The sequence below is a fragment of the Raphanus sativus genome, unplaced genomic scaffold (genome assembly GCF_000801105.2).
Source record: "Raphanus sativus cultivar WK10039 unplaced genomic scaffold, ASM80110v3 Scaffold1819, whole genome shotgun sequence".
Classification (NCBI taxonomy): Eukaryota; Viridiplantae; Streptophyta; class Magnoliopsida; order Brassicales; family Brassicaceae; genus Raphanus; species Raphanus sativus.
Window position 1 is genome coordinate 1 of NW_026617128.1, and position 19,126 is coordinate 19,126.

Genomic DNA, 19,126 nt, shown 5'->3' on the forward strand with positions numbered 1-19,126 from the left:
TCAAAAGAGTGCACTTGTTAGATGGTACTATAACTGGAGTTCTATTGTTGGAGCTTTTCAAACGAGATGGAATGGGGACTATGGTTGCTAGGTATACTTTTTATTATCTTGGTCTTGAGCCCCGGTTTATTCCTCTTACAATGCTGTATTATTGCCGCACCACAGTGATGTATACGAAGGAACACGAGATGCCAAAGTGGATGATCTTGCAGGAATCAGACATATCATCAAACCTTTGGAGGAAGCTGGGATCTTGGTCCGCAGAACCGATGAGGAGGTCTGTCTTAAAAGCCTTACCTATCTCCCCCCCACATCTCGTTGTATTAAAGAGTTGATAATTTGATGTGCAGCTACTCCAAGCTTTGGAGTCCTTCGTGGTTGTAGAAAGAGAAGGCCAGATCATCGCTTGTGCAGCTCTGTTCCCATTCTTCCAAGACAAATGCGGAGAAGTTGCAGCCATCGCAGTTGCATCAGACTGCCGCGGTCAAGGCCAAGGCGATAAACTGCTAGGTAAACTAAACTAAACCAAACACTAGTAAAAACATCAATGACACAGTCTGTTTATGTAGATTACATAGAGAAGAAAGCTTCCTCTCTCGGGCTGCACACGCTGTTCCTACTCACAACGCGTACAGCAGACTGGTTCGTGAGACGAGGGTTCCAAGAATGTTCAATAGAGGTGATACCAGAGACTAGAAGGCAAAGAATCAACCTCTCAAGAAAATCAAAGTACTACATGAAGAAGCTACTCCCTGATAAGAGTGGCATCTCAATATAACAACAACAACAACAACAGCGTTCATTATTATTGTTTAAAAACCAAAAAAAAAAACATTTTGCAATCAATCAAACTTTTTTAATTTCTATTCCAAAGCAACAGTAGCACCAACGGCTTTGAGCTTCTCCATGATCTTCTCAGCTTCTTCTTTACTGAGACCTGTTTTAACAATAACAGGAGCTTTCTCAACGAGATCTTTGGCTTCTTTCAACCCTAGCTCCGTGAACGCCCTGATCTCCTTGATGACCTTGATCTTCGAAGCCGCATCGAATTTCTCCAGCTTCACATCGAAAGCCGTTTTCTCCGCGGTTTTGGTCTCGGCGGAGGCGGATGCGTTTGGGAGATCTCCGGCGGGGGAGGAAACGGCGGATCCGTAGCGGTTGAGGCCGAGTTTGTGGCTGAAGAGGATCGAGTAATCGTAGAGCTCGATCCTGTTGAGGTTGAGCAAGTCGTCGGCGATCCGCTCGAGGTTCTTCGTTCTGGCTTCGGGGGAAGCGACGGCGGATAGGTGGCGAGTGGCGGCGGTTAGAGGTGGGGTGCGGTGGAGGAAGCTGATGGATCTCGAGAAGAGACCGGAGATCGGAGATCGCATCTTCGCCGGTGAGTGGGGTTTTTCGCTTAGGGTTTTCTGTTCGTCCCGTGTGATTTCATTTTCATTTGTTCGTTAAAATCGCATGGGCTGAGTATGTGGCCCATTTAAAGAAGCCCATATATAAAAACAACTTCCACTAATAAGACCGCAGCAGACCAAACCGAACCCATTTGAAGATATGATCGATTTATTAAGATCATCAGTACAGTAAGTGATAAGAAAACTATTGCAAATCTATGAAGAAAATAATAAATATTGTAGATACTTCAGAAGTTCGTGCATCTTTGCATTGAGTCATATGTGATTTTTGTTTTTGTAGACCAAGGTTTTTGTAGACCAAGAGTCATGATAATGTGATGACGAATACCACCAGAATATGGTTTCAAGAAGCATGAGACTGAAAATTTCGTTTGAATCGTTTTTGTCACAAAAACTTAAGAGCATGTCCATCGGTTTGGATATTACAAAAGGTATTAAAATGTTACTATTTTGTAAAAAAATTAAATCACATATCTGAATAGAAAATATAAACCACTAGTAATATAACAGTTGTCCAAAAAGTTTATATACTGGTTCTTGTGTGGTTTTAGAATTTTTCAACATTCTCTCTCAACTTTTTCTTGTATTTTTCATTTAATCCATTGTTAGATATTGTGTTTAGAACCCTGCGTTAAAGGTGCTCTTGTAAACCTACTTCTTTATATGATTTTTCCAAAGCTCATTTCTCTTAGTTATACAATACAAATGTGTTGTTTCCTTTCTTTCTCTATACATAAATAAGGGCTTCTGCGTTTAACAACACTCGATTCATCATGAAAAGGGTTTAAAAGGACCGTATAAATTTTTATAACCTTTTACATTATGGAATTAGTTGAGATATTCCCTATGAATTTAGGCATTTTTAGTTAGATGTGTCTTATGGTCAAGTCGTGGTATAAAGGGACCTAACAAGGTTTTGATTCTAGTTAAAGCAAAAATGGGCCAACTAGTAGATTTTTATTGTATTGATTTGCTTTCTGCATGACTTTATAAACACGAAAACAGACCAAAAGAAGCTAGGTTTTTGAAAAAAAGATTAGCTTAAAAAGCGAAGCTAAAAGATCTACCAATATTAACATGGGGGAGGCAAAAGCCACATCAAAAGATGCAGGGAGAAAGAGAGTTGTAGTGAAACTAGCCACATATCTCAAAAGCAGTTCCCACTACTTTTTCATAATTTATTTTCTTTCTCGGATTCAAAAACTAAATATGTAACTGATGGTATCAATGGATTAACTATTTATTTCAACTGTTCGCTTTTTATGGGCTGTTTTCTAAATAAAAACATGATGAGGGTAAGGGGGGCCATAAACATTTAGGTATATGCATGTGTAATCCACTGAAGACATAATATATGTATAGATGTATATGTGTGAATCAAATAAAAGACTGGTCCCTTTATCTTTTTATAAAGCTAAAGGTGAAAGATGATGCATTATTAAAAAGCCAATATAAATAAATGGTATACACTTCACAAGAGCCACAAGTGAATAAGCTATCATTTTGTAAGTGATTAACCGTCGTGTAAGAAACGTTGATTTTTTTTTTGTCTTTGGTTTACAAACCACGCCTCAGAATGTGAACCGGAAGAACTGTAAAAGCAGTTAAAAATATTAATGTTTCAAACTAGATACCATCGAAATTATAATGCTCTAAGTTTGTTTATAAATGATCAAAAAATACGTTAATCCATCTTCAGAAGAGTGCAGGGCACTATAGAGCTGCATTCTCGAGATTCCAACGAAGAGATTCCTCCTCGACCAAACTAGCTGTCCTGAGATTCTATATATGTATACAAGAACCAGATGAAGTGAAGTAGTGAACAACCTCTCTTTAGAGACAAAGCCTTTACGTGATAGAAACATGGAATATATAACTACGTACCACAACTTGTAAAACCTCTAGTTGAATCTGAAGACCTTTTAGTCTTTTTATATTTTTATCCACTATCAATTCCAGTTAATTGATCATTCAATGTAACAGTAACTAACTCATATCAAATGGTCACTTAGTTTAATTAAAAATAAAATCACACGATATAGTAGTACTTAAGAACTTCCTGTATATGAAAAAGACTTTCATTATAAAGGAAAATAAACCATATTCTTTCGCATGAATCAAACTAATCACAACATTTAAAAGAAAATATTAAAAACAAAATAAATATCACGAATTTATGAACCTTGACAAATCTCCTCCTCAATATTATGATTTAATCAGTCCTATTCAAAAGCAAATTTCAAATTATGAACGCATTATCATCATATAGTAACTCTCAATCCCAAAACCCATATTAAACCACAAGTGTGAAACCATCTCGACCAACCCTATTACGCTGGCCGCCACGCACTGGCCCAAACCACCGGCTGATCCCTCCAGCAAAGGAATATTCCCGTGGCATCCGAGCACTGTACCATCGACCACACACCTTCTTTATATCTCCTCAACAAAGCTCTGACGTCATCAGCAACCTCATCACTATACCCCACGGCTCCAAACCCTCCGTTCCTCATCCTCCTCGACCACTTCCTCGCCGTCTCTCTCCTCTCCGTCGAATCCGAATGCTCACAAGCCACCAAGTCGACGATAGCACGTCCCGCCACACGCTCTAGCATCAACCTCTCGTTGCTCGTCCTCGTGAAACTCTCTTCCAACGACTCAAAACAAACCCTAAACCAACGTAAACATTCTCCAAAAGATCTCAAAAACTCATCATCGAACCCTTCTTCCTCGCCCACTAGATCAGCTTCTTCTTCCACTATGGTCACAATCCTAGGCCTTAACCTTCGGAAGTTAGATATCACAGCGTCTCTAGGGTTTCCACGTGGCGTGATCCCATGCATGGCGCTTACGCAGTTCACTGCCAAGACCTCGTCCGCTTTAAGATCGAGCTCGTTGAGATCAAACTCGGATAAATCTCCCACGTGATGAATAATGTTGAATTTAAAAGGGACTCCCATGAGCCTAGCGAACTTCTCCATGCGGTTTCCTATCTCTTTCATCATACGATGCGTTGCGGTTTGGTCGTTGACGTGTTTATTAGCGACTACGACAGTGGTTAGTCTTAGGTGTGGCGTGTCGTCTGATCTCGTGGCTAAAGCTTCTAGAAGAGTCGGCCATTGAGTGCAGAACGTTGAGCTTATGTCAACGATGTGGATCTTTGCTTCTCCGTCAACTGCTTCCAAGATAGCTCCGTTGGCCGCCACGTGTCCAAACGTGGCCCACGGGCTAACTTCTTGGAACTTGAGCACGGTCTTTCGCGTTGACTCGAAGGAGCAAGCTTTCTCTGTGGCTGCTGCGGTTACCATGGTTCGGTAGCAGCGTTCGCCTGAGCCGGTCATGCGGTTGAAGAGAGCTTGGAGGAAGTAATAAGCCAGTTTCTGCTCGGTGTCTCCGTAGGGAGAAGAGAGCTCGTTGAGCGTCCATAGGATTTGCTGCGCACGTGTGGTGTCTTTGTCGGAGAAGGCACGTGCGGATTCGAGGAGGATGGAGTCAGCCCACTTGGCATTGGATGAAAAGTCGAAAGAAGGAGGAGTCTGAGGGATGGAGAAAGCGGAAGGGTCATTGTGGTGGCCGGAGGAAGAGTACGGCGAGGCCAAGGCTGCGGCTGCGGTGGAAGGAGGGGTTGATGATGCGGCGGGATGGTATTGGGTGGGAGTAGTGAAAGGAGAGTAATAGCTGCTAGTAGGATGGTGATGGTTGTGATGAGAGGAAGAAGAGGAAAGGTCTTCTTCATCCATGAAAAAGTTGAAGCATTCTTCGACGACGTCGTTTGTTGGGAAGTTGTTGTGATTGTAGTGATAAGCAGTTTGTGGAGAGCCAGTAGTGGTGGTAGAGGTTCTGCTTAACGAAGACTGATTTGTAATGATACTATCGGATTGTTGTTGTTGTTGGAGACTGACTAGTCTAAAGAGAGTATCCATCTTTTTTTCTTTAATATGGAATAAGAAAATGAATAGAGGACAGAGACGAGAGATGGGAGACCCACAATATCTAAGATTTAATACTTTGCTGTGTATATTGCATCAGCATCATGTGTTGTTTGGTGCACGTATATATATTTTTTTTACTTTTTTTCTCAGTGGGAGTGGGTGAATCTTTGAAGAAGATGAGTTGTAGAGAATGGGTTTGGTGGTTTTATGAGTTTTATAATTAGTAATTTAAAGATAGAATGGAGCATGAAAAGATGATATTTCTGTATCGAATTGTTGTCCCATGTTTATTCTTTGGACTTAATAGAATGTTTGAACCTAATTGGGTTTAGTGAAAACATAATTAGAGAGAGGAGAGACTGGTTATTTTAAAACAATATTCGTTCTCTCTTTTTGTCTAATCAAGAATGTTTTTCTTTTTATTAACATTCTCGATTCTTGACATAATGATCCTACTGGTTTTGTATTTTTTTACAAAAATGTGTAGTTATTTTTAGTGGAGATTTACCACTTCCCCAATCTTGTCACATAGCTTATATAAATCCTTTATTTTCATGGGAATGGATTAGTTAGATAGTTTGGAGGTTTCATTAAGTTATAAAAGGTACCGACGAAAGAAAATGTGATTTAAAAAAGTTACAAAATAAAGAAGAAAAAGATAAGAAGGTCGATATCATGTAATGGCTTAGTGGGTTTTGCTTTTTCCTTTTCACATCGATCCACCCAAGTAACCTTCCCTTCTATTTCTTCTTCTACATTTTAGTACATCCTTATGTCTGTCTCTCATCCAATATTGTAATTGCGTGGATCGTTCATAACGCATATATATGAATATGTTATTTTGGACACCTAGAAAAATGAAAACGACATGCATGTTATGCAGTTTTCCCAAAAAGCCGTATATATTACGCTGTTTGATTATAAATAGGCCAAATACGTGAAACCAAAGTTGTTCAAGTACCATCCTAAGTGGTGTAAAATAAAAATAAGAATACTCTTCGTACATTTTAAATCAGCAGACCAGAAAAGGTTGAAAATAAAAGTCTCATTGACTCATACTTATAATATCAAATCCAACCAATCAACCCAAATTTTTTTTCTAAAAAAAAATTAGACAATCCGCGACTAAGTAGTGATAACAATCAACAATATGTAATAAGATATCAATATTTTATTACTCTTTTGTTATGTTATATCTACATACTCGCTAGTATAGTACATGGTAATATTGTAGTAAAAAAGTACTATTGTAGTCTGAGTTCTTGACATCAATCCACGGAACGAATTTACATCAAGTATAACAGTTTTCAAAAGACCAGAAAACACTATAACTAAGTAAATAACCACCATTTGAATATTATTTGAGGGAAACATTTTGTATAAGAAAGTATTACAGTGTAAGATTTCTTGGTATATACCGTAATACCTATAAGATTTATTGGTATATACATACTATATACACACATGTTATAGCATTTACATAGAGACGTGTAATAATAATTTATAAAACAGAGAGGAGAGGAAAGAGAGAGAGAATGTTTATAGGTGTGAGTGAGTGGGAGCAGGCGTGAAGAAAAGCTGACGGCGTGCATCAACATCATCAAAGCTCCCCATTTGCTTTGCCTCCTAACCTCTCTCCATTCTCTGCCACCATTTCCCCTTTTCTCTTCTTCTTCATATTTTTATCTTGTTTTTTCATATTAAGCCGTAAATAAAAATCTGTGTCATATTCCATTCCCTTATATAAACAACAATGTGTAATTATTATCTCAGGAATCTAGAGCATGCTCTAATTAAAAACACTCTCCACTAAGTCATACTACCATTTTTGTATAGTCTATATATACGTTTCAATGTCCTCTCTTTGAATATCCCACCTGAGGATTTACTATTCTTTACACCCTTTAGATATGTGTATTTGTTCAGTTTTATACATATGTCTATTGGTTTATGCACATTGCGAACCTCTAATTAACCAACGGCACTTAATGCATAGGCTCATCATGGTTTTCTCGTTTGTCTCGATGCAAATCATTCTTATCGACCCGAAACACATGCCACTTGTTAAATTTTCGTTTAGAATCCGAATGTTCGATATTAAATTTGAAACATCTGTTTGACACACACCACTACAAACTGAAGGAATCATAAAAAAAATAATCATGATATCATGATATATGTGGTTAATGAAACCACATATATAAGTGATGAGTTACTAAAAACTGCATGCTCGCGAAATGCAAATATTTTCCCGTACATTATCAAATAAAGCTAGTAGAATTATATAACTCGCTCATAAATTTTATGAGAACAAAAGATATTCACCCATCTATTTTGTTTTTCTCGGGGTCAAAACTCTCCCATATTTTCTAATGTGTCAAATCTTCTGACTAATTCAGAATTTCAGATACATATGCCATGTCGTCTTGTTAAAATTCTAGACCAATTTATGAATAAAGCGATCAAATATACTATAAATGTACAAAAATAGATGATTGCCTAGGCTACACACAATGTCGTAGATATACCTATCACGAGTCATCACTATCTATCGTAGATCATGTTCTCTTGAATTTCTTCTACAATTATTAGGAGGAACCCCACGCTCTGCATCTTTGTCCCTTTCTTCGCAACCTATAGAGTTTTGCAATTCAGTTTCCTATATCATTTCTCGAAATTTGTTCTTGCATTCTAGAAAAGGTCCCATCTTCATTTTCTCTGAAGATTCAGTTTATTCATATAAATAGTCTATATATAATAATTTCGTTATGCGCCAGGGTATCTGCATTGCTGTGAGTTTATGCATGACACAACCAACATGGCATATGTATTAGAAAGTGCATTAACATATGCATTTGGACATAAACATATTACCATATTGTTAATGCACATATATATGCCTTTTAGGATAGTTTAGCTCCAAAAAAAAAAGGATAGTTTAGCTCCGTATTCCCGAAACCCGTTAAATTTTCTTCTTTTAGTTGGGGGATATGATGACTTTGAATCCACGCATATTGGGTACAATGAGACGAATATTTGTTTAACTATTTGATTATCTTCCAATTAGCCATAGACAAAAGAAACCTGTAGGTCTCCCATCAATCACATAAAAGTGAAAAATGATTTCTAGGTAAAAAAATTCGTACCCTAAAGAAAATCCATACTGGAGCAATAGAAGAACAAATGATGTAGAAACGATCATACATTATTAAGATCAACTCAATCAACCTAGCTCAAAATAATAATTTTGACATGACTGTTCCCACTAAAATGTGACAGCAGATAAAGCTGATTTTAGATAGTACGATTTTGTGTTCAACAGACCAAAATTATTGAGCTTGATGTTTGGTGTAAAATTACATGTAATGTATTTACAAAAATTAATAGATCGTTAGCTGGTAAAAATATGATGTACAGAAGCAAATATGTACTACAGCCCATAAAATGTAAGGGGGTCTTAAAGCCCAATAAATAACCATTAAAAACACCGTCAAGTTCAAAAGCCTCTGCCATATAGTGACATATCATTTTCTCAAGAGAAGCCCTGTTCTCGATGTTGAAGAGGAGAATTCGTCAATTATTCAGTAAGAAAGCCCATTTTATATCTCAAAGGTCTTCATTTGGAAGGCCCCTTTATGGGCCGATAAATAGCCTATATCCGCTGACCGTAAGAGCAAAAGAAAAAATCCATAATCGAATTTGAGAAGGAATCACACATATTTTTTTATTTCAACTGGACCACTTGAATATTTTTGGTCCAGAAAGAACCAATGAAATCGGTCGAAACGTGGCGTGTCCGAAGTGGCGTGTTTTCCCAATAGTCTTGGTCAACGATCCTCCAATTTATCATTCCTTATATAAACGCCCCTAACTTCTCATTACTGTCAAATTCGCCCACCACTTTTGTCCCACATTGTCATGCACCTGGTCAAAATCAAAGTTAGCAGCCAAACAAGAAGCTACAAAAAGCGATAGTAATAGGAGTATGACATGTAAATATATAATCTTGTTAATCATCTAATTTCGTAATTAAACTATTGGAATTCTAACCATCTAAAAATTTAATATTTTTTGCATAAATTCCACAAACATCAAAAAGGAAGGAAAGTCGATGAAAATAATTTCAAGCTTCATTCACAAAATTTTGGAATTTAAGAAAAAAAAATCAATAATAATCTAACAACATGTCCTAAAATAAACATGTATAGATCGTGTACTACATCATGCCCTGCATGAATGTTTCAAGCATTTATTTAACGATTCGTTATTAATGCGTACTAGTTAGTGCATGTTATTATTTTTAATAATCGAATGTTTTTGAATTAAATGTCACACACACCACACCTAACTTTTGGTTGGAGACACGAATTAAAACGAGTCAACTCAGCTTCTCCTCTCCCCTAAAATGATATATTGCACTCGATGACTCGGTCAATCAATGGGGCACATAAAAAGCTCATAACTTTCCCTTTCTCCCATTTAAAAAAGCTTCCGACTTTTCTTCCTCACCCACAAAATTAAAAACTGTGTGTGTGTTTTCTCTCTTCGTCTCTCCCACGAAATAAGCAGAAACATTGATTCCCTTTTGAAAACAGAGCCTTCAAAACAGAGCAACCTGGAGGAACAAAGAAGAAGAAGAAGATCGTAGAGAGAAAGGAAGATGGAGAGTTACCTGAACCAAAACTTCGATGTGAAGGCGAAGCATTCCTCCGAGGAAGCTCTCGAGAAATGGCGCAATCTCTGCGGCGTCGTCAAGAATCCCAAACGCCGTTTTCGTTTCACCGCTAATCTCTCCAAACGTTACGAAGCCGCCGCGATGCGCCGCACTAACCAGGTTCGTTCCCTTCCCCCTCCTTAGTTTCTTTCCTTTTTCAGATCAAGGATCTTAAAAAACTTTCTATTTATAGGAGAAACTAAGAATCGCAGTTCTCGTCTCCAAAGCTGCCTTTCAATTCATCTCTGGTGAGCTTCTTATTACATGTTCAAAGTTTACATCTTTATGCTAACTTATATCAAAGTTTGTGTGTTTTATGCCAATTTATATTAAAGTTTATGTCTTTATGCTAATTTATATCAAAGTTTAAATCTTTATGCTAATTTATATCAAAGTTTGTATTTTTATGCTAATTTATATCAAAGTTTAAATCTTTATGCTAATTTATATCAAAGTTTGTGTCTGAATCCATTCCGATGGCTTTGTTGTAGGTGTGGCTCCAAGTGACTACACAGTCCCTGAAGAAGTGAAAGCCGCAGGCTTTGACATCTGCGCAGACGAGCTAGGCTCAATAGTCGAAAGCCACGACGTCAAGAAACTGAAGTTCCACGGAGGAGTCGATGGGCTCGCAGGGAAGCTCAAGGCATCTCCCACCGAAGGACTCTCGACAACAGACGCTGACAAGCTCTCCCAGAGGCAAGACCTCTTCGGTATCAACAAGTTCGCGGAGAGCGAGCTCAAAAGCTTCTGGGTGTTCGTCTGGGAAGCTCTCCAAGACATGACGCTTATGATCCTCGGCGTCTGCGCCTTCGTGTCTTTGATCGTTGGGATAGCTACCGAAGGATGGCCTAAAGGGTCCCACGATGGTCTCGGCATTGTGGCGAGTATTCTCCTCGTTGTCTTTGTGACTGCTACTAGTGATTACCGTCAGAGTTTGCAGTTTAGGGACTTGGACAAGGAGAAGAAGAAGATCACTGTTCAGGTGACTAGGAATGGTTTCAGACAGAAGTTATCTATCTATGACTTGCTTCCTGGTGACATTGTTCATTTAGCCATCGGTGATCAAGTTCCAGCTGATGGTCTCTTCCTGTCTGGATTCTCTGTTGTGATAGATGAGTCTAGCTTGACTGGTGAGAGCGAGCCTGTGATGGTGAATGCACAGAACCCTTTTTTGTTATCAGGAACCAAAGTGCAAGACGGGTCTTGCAAGATGCTGATCACAACGGTTGGGATGAGGACTCAGTGGGGGAAGCTGATGGCGACTCTGACCGAAGGAGGAGACGACGAGACTCCTCTCCAGGTGAAGCTCAACGGAGTAGCTACCATCATAGGCAAGATTGGTCTCTTCTTCGCTGTGGTGACTTTCGCTGTTTTGGTTCAAGGGATGTTCATGAGGAAGCTGTCGACTGGAACTCACTGGATATGGTCTGGTGATGAGGCTTTGGAGCTTCTCGAGTACTTTGCCATCGCTGTGACGATCGTTGTGGTTGCTGTTCCTGAAGGGTTGCCTTTGGCTGTGACGCTGAGTCTCGCCTTTGCTATGAAGAAGATGATGAATGATAAAGCTCTCGTCAGGCATTTAGCTGCCTGTGAGACTATGGGATCTGCAACAACCATTTGCAGCGACAAGACCGGTACGCTCACGACCAATCACATGACCGTTGTGAAGTCATGCATTTGCATGAAAGTGCAAGACGTTGCAAACAAAGGGTCTACATTGCAGGCAGAGATCCCTGAGTCCGCTGTGAAGCTCCTGATTCAGTCCATTTTCAACAACACCGGAGGAGAAGTCGTTGTGAACAAACACGGCAAGACAGAGATCTTGGGGACGCCGACGGAGACAGCTATCTTGGAGCTTGGACTGTCTCTCGGCGGTAACTTCCAAGAAGAGAGGAAGTCTTACAAGGTAATCAAAGTTGAGCCGTTCAACTCCACCAAGAAGAGAATGGGAGTTGTGATCGAACTTCCCGGGGAGGGAGGAAGTCTCCTCCGTGCTCACACCAAAGGAGCTTCAGAGATAGTTCTTGCTGCTTGTGACAAAGTAGTGAACTCTAGCGGAGACGTTGTGCCGCTTGATGAAGAGTCTATCAAGTATCTTAACGTTACTATCGAAGAGTTTGCTAATGAAGCTCTCCGCACTCTCTGCCTTGCTTATATGGATCTTGAAAACGGGTTTTCGCCGGATGAAGCCATCCCTGCTTCGGGGTTTACCTGTGTAGGGATCGTTGGGATCAAAGATCCTGTTCGTCCTGGTGTCAAGGAGTCTGTTGAACTTTGTCGCCGTGCTGGAATCACTGTGAGAATGGTTACTGGAGATAACATTAACACGGCTAAAGCAATTGCAAGGGAGTGTGGGATCTTGACGGATGATGGTGTAGCGATTGAAGGTCCAGTGTTCAGAGAGAAGAGTCAAGAAGAGTTACTTGAACTGATCCCAAAGATTCAGGTATGTATTTTGCTGTTTCTTGTATCTCAAAGATCATGTTTGAAACATTTATTACAAAAACGTTTTATCTTCTTATACAGGTGATGGCTCGTTCTTCACCAATGGATAAACATACACTAGTGAAGCAGTTAAGGACAACGTTTGATGAAGTTGTTGCTGTGACTGGAGATGGAACAAACGATGCACCTGCACTTCATGAAGCTGATATTGGATTAGCTATGGGAATTGCTGGAACTGAAGTGAGTATATAAGACTTGTTCTGTTTGTCACTTTTGAGCTAAAGGAATCTAAAGTTTATGATCTTTAATAACCTTTCAGGTGGCTAAAGAGAGTGCTGATGTCATTATTCTGGACGATAACTTCAGCACAATCGTCACAGTTGCTAAATGGGGACGTTCTGTTTACATTAACATTCAGAAGTTCGTTCAGTTTCAGCTGACTGTTAATGTTGTTGCTCTGATTGTTAACTTCTCTTCAGCTTGCTTAACCGGTGAGTAAAGAACATGATTATGATTTTCTGAATCTATACTTGCTAATCACCTCTTGATGACAATCTTCAGGAAGTGCTCCTTTGACTGCTGTTCAGTTGCTATGGGTGAACATGATCATGGACACACTTGGAGCTCTTGCTTTAGCTACAGAGCCACCAAACAACGAGCTGATGAAACGCTTGCCCGTTGGAAGGAGAGGAAACTTCATCACCAATGCCATGTGGAGGAACATTCTAGGACAGTCTGTGTATCAGTTCATTGTCATTTGGTTTCTCCAAGCCAAAGGGAAGTCTGTGTTTGGTCTTGATGGTCCTGACTCAACTCTCATGTTAAACACTCTTATCTTCAACTGTTTCGTCTTCTGTCAGGTAAAACAAAAAACAATCCTCTTGAGAGCTAGAAAGAAAGATACATTGTTGATTGAATGAATCTTGACATGACTTTGGTCTGAAATGTCCAGGTGTTTAATGAGATAAGCTCGCGAGAGATGGAAGAGATTGATGTTTTCAAGGGAATACTAGACAACTATGTCTTTGTGGTTGTGATCGGTGCAACAGTCTTCTTTCAGATCATAATCATTGAGTTCTTGGGAACATTTGCAAGCACCACACCACTCACAATAGTCCAATGGATCTTCAGTATCATCATAGGTTTCTTGGGTATGCCAATAGCTGCAGGACTGAAGATGATTCCTGTCTGATCCATCCATCAAATTTAGCGCAAAAACCGCTCTTTAAAGAGAGCTATTCTCATCTGTTAGAACACTGTCTTTCAAATTTTAGAATAGAAAGTCTTTTTACTAAGTTTTTGCCTTTTGCAATAACTCTTTTTTTTCATTATTAAGGACAAGCAACTGATTTATGTATTCTCTATTTTTGTAAAACACACTGTTTCTTTGAAATGACTATCTTTGTTTCTTTTTGAAATCTAATTTGAATGCAAAGAAAAGGACACTGAAGGAAAACAAAATGTTTAAAATAACTGAATTTTCAGGTACAAGATTTGTTAGCTAGCCAGACTGTAATTTGTACTAAGAAAATCTGTCTATGAAGTCATTGTGTGGCTTTTTGTGGAGCCTCGTTCTCCTGACATTATCTCATCGTTCAAAACTGATTCCCATATAGCAATTTATAAGGCTGTCAATATCAGAATTTGTAATAAATAAGAGATACTGTTCTTTTTGAAAAATTATCATTTTCATTCAATTTTATCAGTCTTTTATATAAATGAAGTAAAAATAGTAATTCTATAGTCCTTTCCCTTAAGTAGTTCTGTAGACTGTAGGTGACAAACAATGTGACATACCATACCGGTAAAACACTATACACTCAATAATTTTCAAAAAATGTTCATTAAATAAACGACTAAAATCTAGACTGGAAATCAAATTTTTACTAAACTATCAACTAGTTTGTGATCTTAAATCTTACTAGTCCTGTAGTTCATCCAACTCCAACCAACGTGAGAGTTGTAACTCAATTGTGGTATGGTACCCGTGAATCTCACACGTCCTAACAGAAAAAATGGTTAGCCCAATGATAATAAGAAGGTGAAGAAGAAATAGCAATAGGGACCTACATATATTCATTCAATGAATGAGAGGAACAAAAAAAAATCTCAGAAGCATTTACTAGTTCTTGGTGAAAAGAAGCTCTACTCTTTAAGCTTCTTGATTTCTTGTTGCACATCTCTTAGAGCATGGCCTTAAACCAAACACATATTTTCTACATACTGTCAGTACTTTCTGCTTCATAACTTTGATTTTCTTTTTATTTTATTTATTAACAAGTACTATAAATGTTTTCAATTAGTTTATAATCATGTTGGAATCAAAGCTTTAATTAGTCGAGAACCATGCTTTGGATCTCTACTTGTATGAGACGGTTGTTTCTCACTTCGACAAAGTCGTTGGATTCTTTTGTCTTTGGTCTTTTTTTTTTTCAGACTGCAATCAATCTAAGAAAATTTAACATTAATTGTTTTCTTTTTACACGATCTTATATGTACCATATATCCTTTTGACTTGCGCGTAGAGTAGAGACTATTAGAGTACAAAAACTTGAAAACATCACATGCAATTTTCAGTATAAAAGATTTTATATATTCCGTGTAAATTGATCCCAACCATTATTGATCCAAAGTGCCTCCACTACAAGTAGTTGGTCTCTTTTTTTTTTTTCCCATTGTTAATTTCATTCAAAGGAAGAATACAAAGTTTACTACATAAGCTGACAGAAAAACAAGAAATCCCCAGAAACACAAGCCTATAGAAAAGGCAACTTGAACCCACACAGGGGCAACTTTTGAGAACATCAAAGAAGTTAAACCAAAGATAAATTGAAAAACTCCACCATGATGTTAGCACACTAAACTTGCAAGCTTTTGATACCTCGAGATGCTTCTGAATGAGACTTATCGTTGTCGCCCACGGCCCACCGAACGATAACATCAACTTCTTCGAACACTGAGAGCACATCTCTCCCTCAAAGATCCAGACTTTCTAACCCGACAAGAAGGAACCACTCATAGTTCCCGTCCTCTTTTGGTTACGGCGGCGACACACTTCATGCGTCAAGCTACGCCTCGATAACAGTCCTACAACCAACACTCTAATCTCAAAAGATCTAGAGTTAACCGAAGTCAATCCCATCCAAGCCCACCGAAAACATAAAGAACCCGGCAGCAATAGACAGAACGCATTCACTATCACATCAAGAACCCGATAAATTGCAAGTATAGAGACCAAACAGCTAAAGAGAGTCATCAATTCACTCTGGACTTCAAGGATAGTAGAGCATAGCATAAAACTTCCAGACAACAATGGAAAACAGTTGTTCTAAACCACCTAAAACGAAAGTCTCCACAGATCGAAGAACAGAGAGGTCACGGAAAAACGGAATCGAGATATGATAAGGGAGGAGAACCTCTTCACCACCGGTGAAGCCTCAACCGCAACCTTGTCACGGATCCGTCAGATCTGACCCAGATCCGGTTAAAACCACACTAACCACCTCCAGTCTCGAGCCCTCTGCCTTCACGTCATGGGCAATAGTCTCGTCAGTGCTCCAGCTGTGTAGAAGAACAACCAAAACACAGATCTATTTCCCACAAGAGAAAGCTCCAGAGACACCAACAAAGAGACCATGTCACAGAGATAAAAGACAGAGAGGAGTAGCAGAGATCAAAATTACAGATAATCAAACAGAAGGGTGACCGGCGGAGGTAAGAACCACCGGCCACCGTAAACGAAGCGTCAATGGTAAAGACGAGAGCTTTTTCACTTTTCTAGTCCTTGAAAGTAGTTGGTCTCTAAAATGCTAAAAATGAGTATTTGGAAAATAGCAATAAATAGATTTAAAGAATATTGTGATAGGCTGTTTTTCATTTAATAAAAAATGGTACTGGATTTCTTTGTTTTTATTTAATTAGTAGTATTTTCATGAAAGACAAGTAAAAAATAGATTTATTAAATAAACAGATTACAGTACTTGTGTATTGTTTGTATATTCTGTGAAATAATTTATCAGATTAAATTCTTTTTTTTTACCTTAAAAAGAATTTCTTCATTTATCATTTGCTATCACATGAAAAATAAGAGGAAAAGACTGATGAAACCAAATCACAGGCACTTCAACTATTGGCCTAAAACTAGTCACCCTTTTTGTTTCTTTCATTATTTACACTCAACTCGCATATTTTCTTTATTCTCTCATATCACCCCCTAAATATTTTGATATTCACAATTTCACCCAAAAATGGAATCATCAAAGACCTTCTTCATATATAAACCTCTATATATGAGTTACTTCAAAAAAGCTGAAATAACCATTGTATTCAGACCATTTTTTTCTCTATAATCAAATGATTGAATATAAAAAAAACCGAAGCAATATGTTGCAAAAATTACCAATTCAATATAATTTATAAACCAAAAACTCCCAAGAAGAATAGAAAAACTCTCTTCAGAGCCTACGCATTCTCTTGGCAGGAGAAGAAGGTTGATCAGAATCATCAAAAGACAGACGACGTTTAGCACCACTTCCTGAACCAACCACCGGTCCAGGAACCGCTAGCGCCGGCGGCGGTGTCATATGTTTCCTCTCTTCGATCTCTAGCATTCTCTGATAACATGAATATACATTGTCCTGTAATGCCAACCAAACCAACCACATTATACCATCTTTTTAAGATCATACACTAATCCATAAGAGATAGGAAGAGAGTTTATTATGATGATACATTCTCGTTAGAAGTCCACCAAGAGACTGATCCGAACTTGTTAGACATTTCTTCTCTCGTCAATCTAATATCCGATGAAGAAGTAGAAGAAGCCAACAATGTAGTAGCAGCAGCAACAACGAACTGTCGATAATCCGTAACACTTATCTCTAACAATATCCACAAAAAAAGAAAGAAATTTAATAATGTGAATATATATCTAAAAGATAACAAAAAAAGATAATAATTTTTTTTAATTACCTTTGGTAAGAGCGAGAAGAGATTCAGAGGATCTTAACAAGACAAGCTCTTTAGAAACAGATCGGTTATGGTCTGTTGGAGAGATTTTAGCAGTAAAGTAGTTCAAGTAATGAAAAGGAGTGATCAGACACATCTTCCAATCCAATGTCGATAAGATCAGAAGCTCGGTTTTGCGAATCACATCGGGTTTGAAAACGAAGTCTTGATCTTGTGGGTACTGTGACAATCCAGGAACGATACGTTCCTCCATCTTCGCAGCGAGTGATAAAGACGCTACTGATAACAATCTAATCGCCCACGATTCGTCTTTCTGCAACTAAGAGAAAAAAACAAAGTTTTTAGCTTCTGTCGGATTAAGACATAAGGATCGAATCTAATCGGAATGAATCAAACTTACACCGATGAATCTCTTGTGAAGAAACAGATCCAAGTACGAGATTGCAATGTATGCTGTCTGATGCTGGAACCCGAATCTAGTTCTTGTCTGAATAAAAAATCAAATCAAATCGAGTGTTAGTAATTTATCGGAAACGTAGAGAAAGGTTATGTCTTTATGAGAGTGTGTGTTTGATTGTGTTACGGACAGTGAGAATCCAATCGATTGCAATCAATCTGTCTAGAGACGACGTCGTTTTCGTGGGTTTGCTGTTGTCATCGAATCGGAGATTCTCTTTGCGAACTAGCTCCGCCACGTAATCTTCATCGTCGTCACCGATCGTTGCAGAGAGAGGGAGACAGTGAGGTTTCTGCTGCTGCTCATCAGATCTCTCAATCTTGGTCTCATCGTCGTCTTGTTGTTCGTTCAGACAAGACTCGGATTCGTGGCAGAGAAGGAGATTAGAGAGAGCGAGACTGTCTCTTGGCTCACCCATTTCACGGCGGCGATTAAGACGGCGGCAGAGGAGATAGAAACTGTGTGTCCGTACGCATAAATAATAATATAATTTATATATAAAGATGGAAACTTTGAGAGATGGGTTTTGATTGACTTTGTTATCGCAGTGAATATAGCAGAGGGGGGAGAGGAAGCTAAGCTAAATCATCGTATTCGATTTCGGAAATGTTTTTAAAGAAAATTTAAGCGAGAAAAAAAAACAAGAGAGAGAAAGAGAGAGGAGAGTGGGGGAAGAGAGAGAGAGTCTCCCGCGTCTGGTGCCGCCAAAAATAAGTGGGGGAGAGAGAGGGGGCGTTATTTAGCGGTTACATTTAAAATTATTCTTTATAAATTAAGCGTATTATTTTCCTTCATTAAACGTTTTTTGAGGGAGATGAATAATCACCTTAACACATATGTTAAGGGAATGATTACTCGTTTTTTTTTTTAATTTCCAGAAGGATTACTTGTCTTTGAAGACTTTTTGATGCTATAGTCAATTATGGTTTTCTTTTTTTAATAGCATTACTTTTTTCTTATGTAATACTAGTATTGTTCTTTATTTTCTTAAATATGTGTGTTTTCCACTAATCTTTTTTAAAAAAAATATGATTCAACTAACATATGTTATCCGGATCAAATAAAATTGATTTTATTGAATTTACGGGTCTTTAAGAATATAATGTTTTTTTGTTGATTGTTTATTTAAACATTTTATTTACAGAACTCTTTAAAACTTCAGGGCTGTCCATGATGGATTAATCAAATATAATTTTTATAA

At 38.3% G+C, this 19,126-nt stretch overlaps 5 protein-coding genes across 6 annotated transcripts; 2 read left to right on the forward strand and 3 right to left on the reverse strand.

Annotated features, from left to right (window-relative positions):
• Positions 1–66: 66 nt before the first annotated feature.
• Positions 67–873, forward strand: LOC130504842 (probable amino-acid acetyltransferase NAGS2, chloroplastic; the record flags this gene model as incomplete). Its single annotated transcript, XM_056999438.1, is given in 4 exon segments — positions 67–91; positions 166–277; positions 351–510; positions 570–873. Coding segments are annotated over 4 exon segments (506 nt in total), but the record flags the coding sequence as incomplete, so codon positions are not given.
• Positions 694–1,432, reverse strand: LOC130504843 (uncharacterized). The gene has a single exon (XM_056999439.1). The coding sequence runs from the start codon at positions 1,368–1,370 to the stop codon at positions 864–866; it is 507 nt and encodes a 168-aa protein (XP_056855419.1). The 5' UTR covers positions 1,371–1,432; the 3' UTR covers positions 694–863.
• A 2,041-nt stretch (positions 1,433–3,473) lies between these two features.
• Positions 3,474–5,525, reverse strand: LOC130504845 (protein SHORT-ROOT-like). Its single transcript, XM_056999440.1, has one exon. It carries the CDS (start codon positions 5,330–5,332, stop codon positions 3,740–3,742), a length of 1,593 nt encoding a protein of 530 aa, XP_056855420.1. The 5' UTR covers positions 5,333–5,525; the 3' UTR covers positions 3,474–3,739.
• A 4,237-nt stretch (positions 5,526–9,762) lies between these two features.
• LOC108855086 (calcium-transporting ATPase 2, plasma membrane-type) lies at positions 9,763–13,918 on the forward strand. The gene is made up of 7 exons (XM_018628795.2): positions 9,763–10,175; positions 10,249–10,303; positions 10,547–12,501; positions 12,582–12,740; positions 12,820–12,991; positions 13,062–13,360; positions 13,453–13,918. Exons 1-7 carry the CDS (start codon positions 10,002–10,004, stop codon positions 13,690–13,692), a joined length of 3,054 nt encoding a protein of 1,017 aa, XP_018484297.1. The 5' UTR covers positions 9,763–10,001; the 3' UTR covers positions 13,693–13,918.
• A 2,887-nt stretch (positions 13,919–16,805) lies between these two features.
• LOC130504841 (cyclin-D5-1-like) lies at positions 16,806–18,644 on the reverse strand. Of its 2 annotated transcripts, none has more exons than XM_056999437.1 (5): positions 18,056–18,644; positions 17,869–17,955; positions 17,472–17,781; positions 17,232–17,380; positions 16,806–17,137 (listed from the first exon to the last, which is right to left on the reverse strand). In XM_056999437.1, the coding sequence occupies exons 1-5, from the start codon at positions 18,341–18,343 to the stop codon at positions 16,955–16,957; spliced, it is 1,017 nt and encodes a 338-aa protein (XP_056855417.1). In that variant the 5' UTR covers positions 18,344–18,644; the 3' UTR covers positions 16,806–16,954. The 2 variants fall into 2 exon arrangements, with proteins under 2 accessions (XP_056855417.1, XP_056855416.1); XM_056999436.1 differs by having other exon boundaries at positions 17,472–17,787; positions 18,056–18,643.
• Positions 18,645–19,126: the final 482 nt, after the last annotated feature.

What these genes read in the sequence shown, in the direction of transcription:
- LOC130504843 (XM_056999439.1), bottom strand. Translation starts at nt 1,370, where the DNA reads ATGCGATCTCCGATCTCCGGTCTCTTCTCGAGATCCATCAGCTTCCTC.
- LOC130504845 (XM_056999440.1), bottom strand. Translation starts at nt 5,332, where the DNA reads ATGGATACTCTCTTTAGACTAGTCAGTCTCCAACAACAACAACAATCC.
- LOC108855086 (XM_018628795.2), top strand. Translation starts at nt 10,002, where the DNA reads ATGGAGAGTTACCTGAACCAAAACTTCGATGTGAAGGCGAAGCATTCC. An exon ending in CGATGCGCCGCACTAACCAG is followed by an intron (nt 10,176 to 10,248) that starts GTTCGTTCCCTT and finishes TTCTATTTATAG; the next exon opens with GAGAAACTAAGAATCGCAGT. An exon ending in TGGGAATTGCTGGAACTGAA is followed by an intron (nt 12,741 to 12,819) that starts GTGAGTATATAA and finishes ATAACCTTTCAG; the next exon opens with GTGGCTAAAGAGAGTGCTGA.
- LOC130504841 (XM_056999436.1), bottom strand. Translation starts at nt 18,343, where the DNA reads ATGGGTGAGCCAAGAGACAGTCTCGCTCTCTCTAATCTCCTTCTCTGC. An exon ending in TCTTCTCGCTCTTACCAAAG is followed by an intron (nt 17,381 to 17,471) that starts GTAATTAAAAAA and finishes GGATATTGTTAG; the next exon opens with AGATAAGTGTTACGGATTAT. An exon ending in GGTGGACTTCTAACGAGAAT is followed by an intron (nt 17,138 to 17,231) that starts GTATCATCATAA and finishes TTGGCATTACAG; the next exon opens with GACAATGTATATTCATGTTA.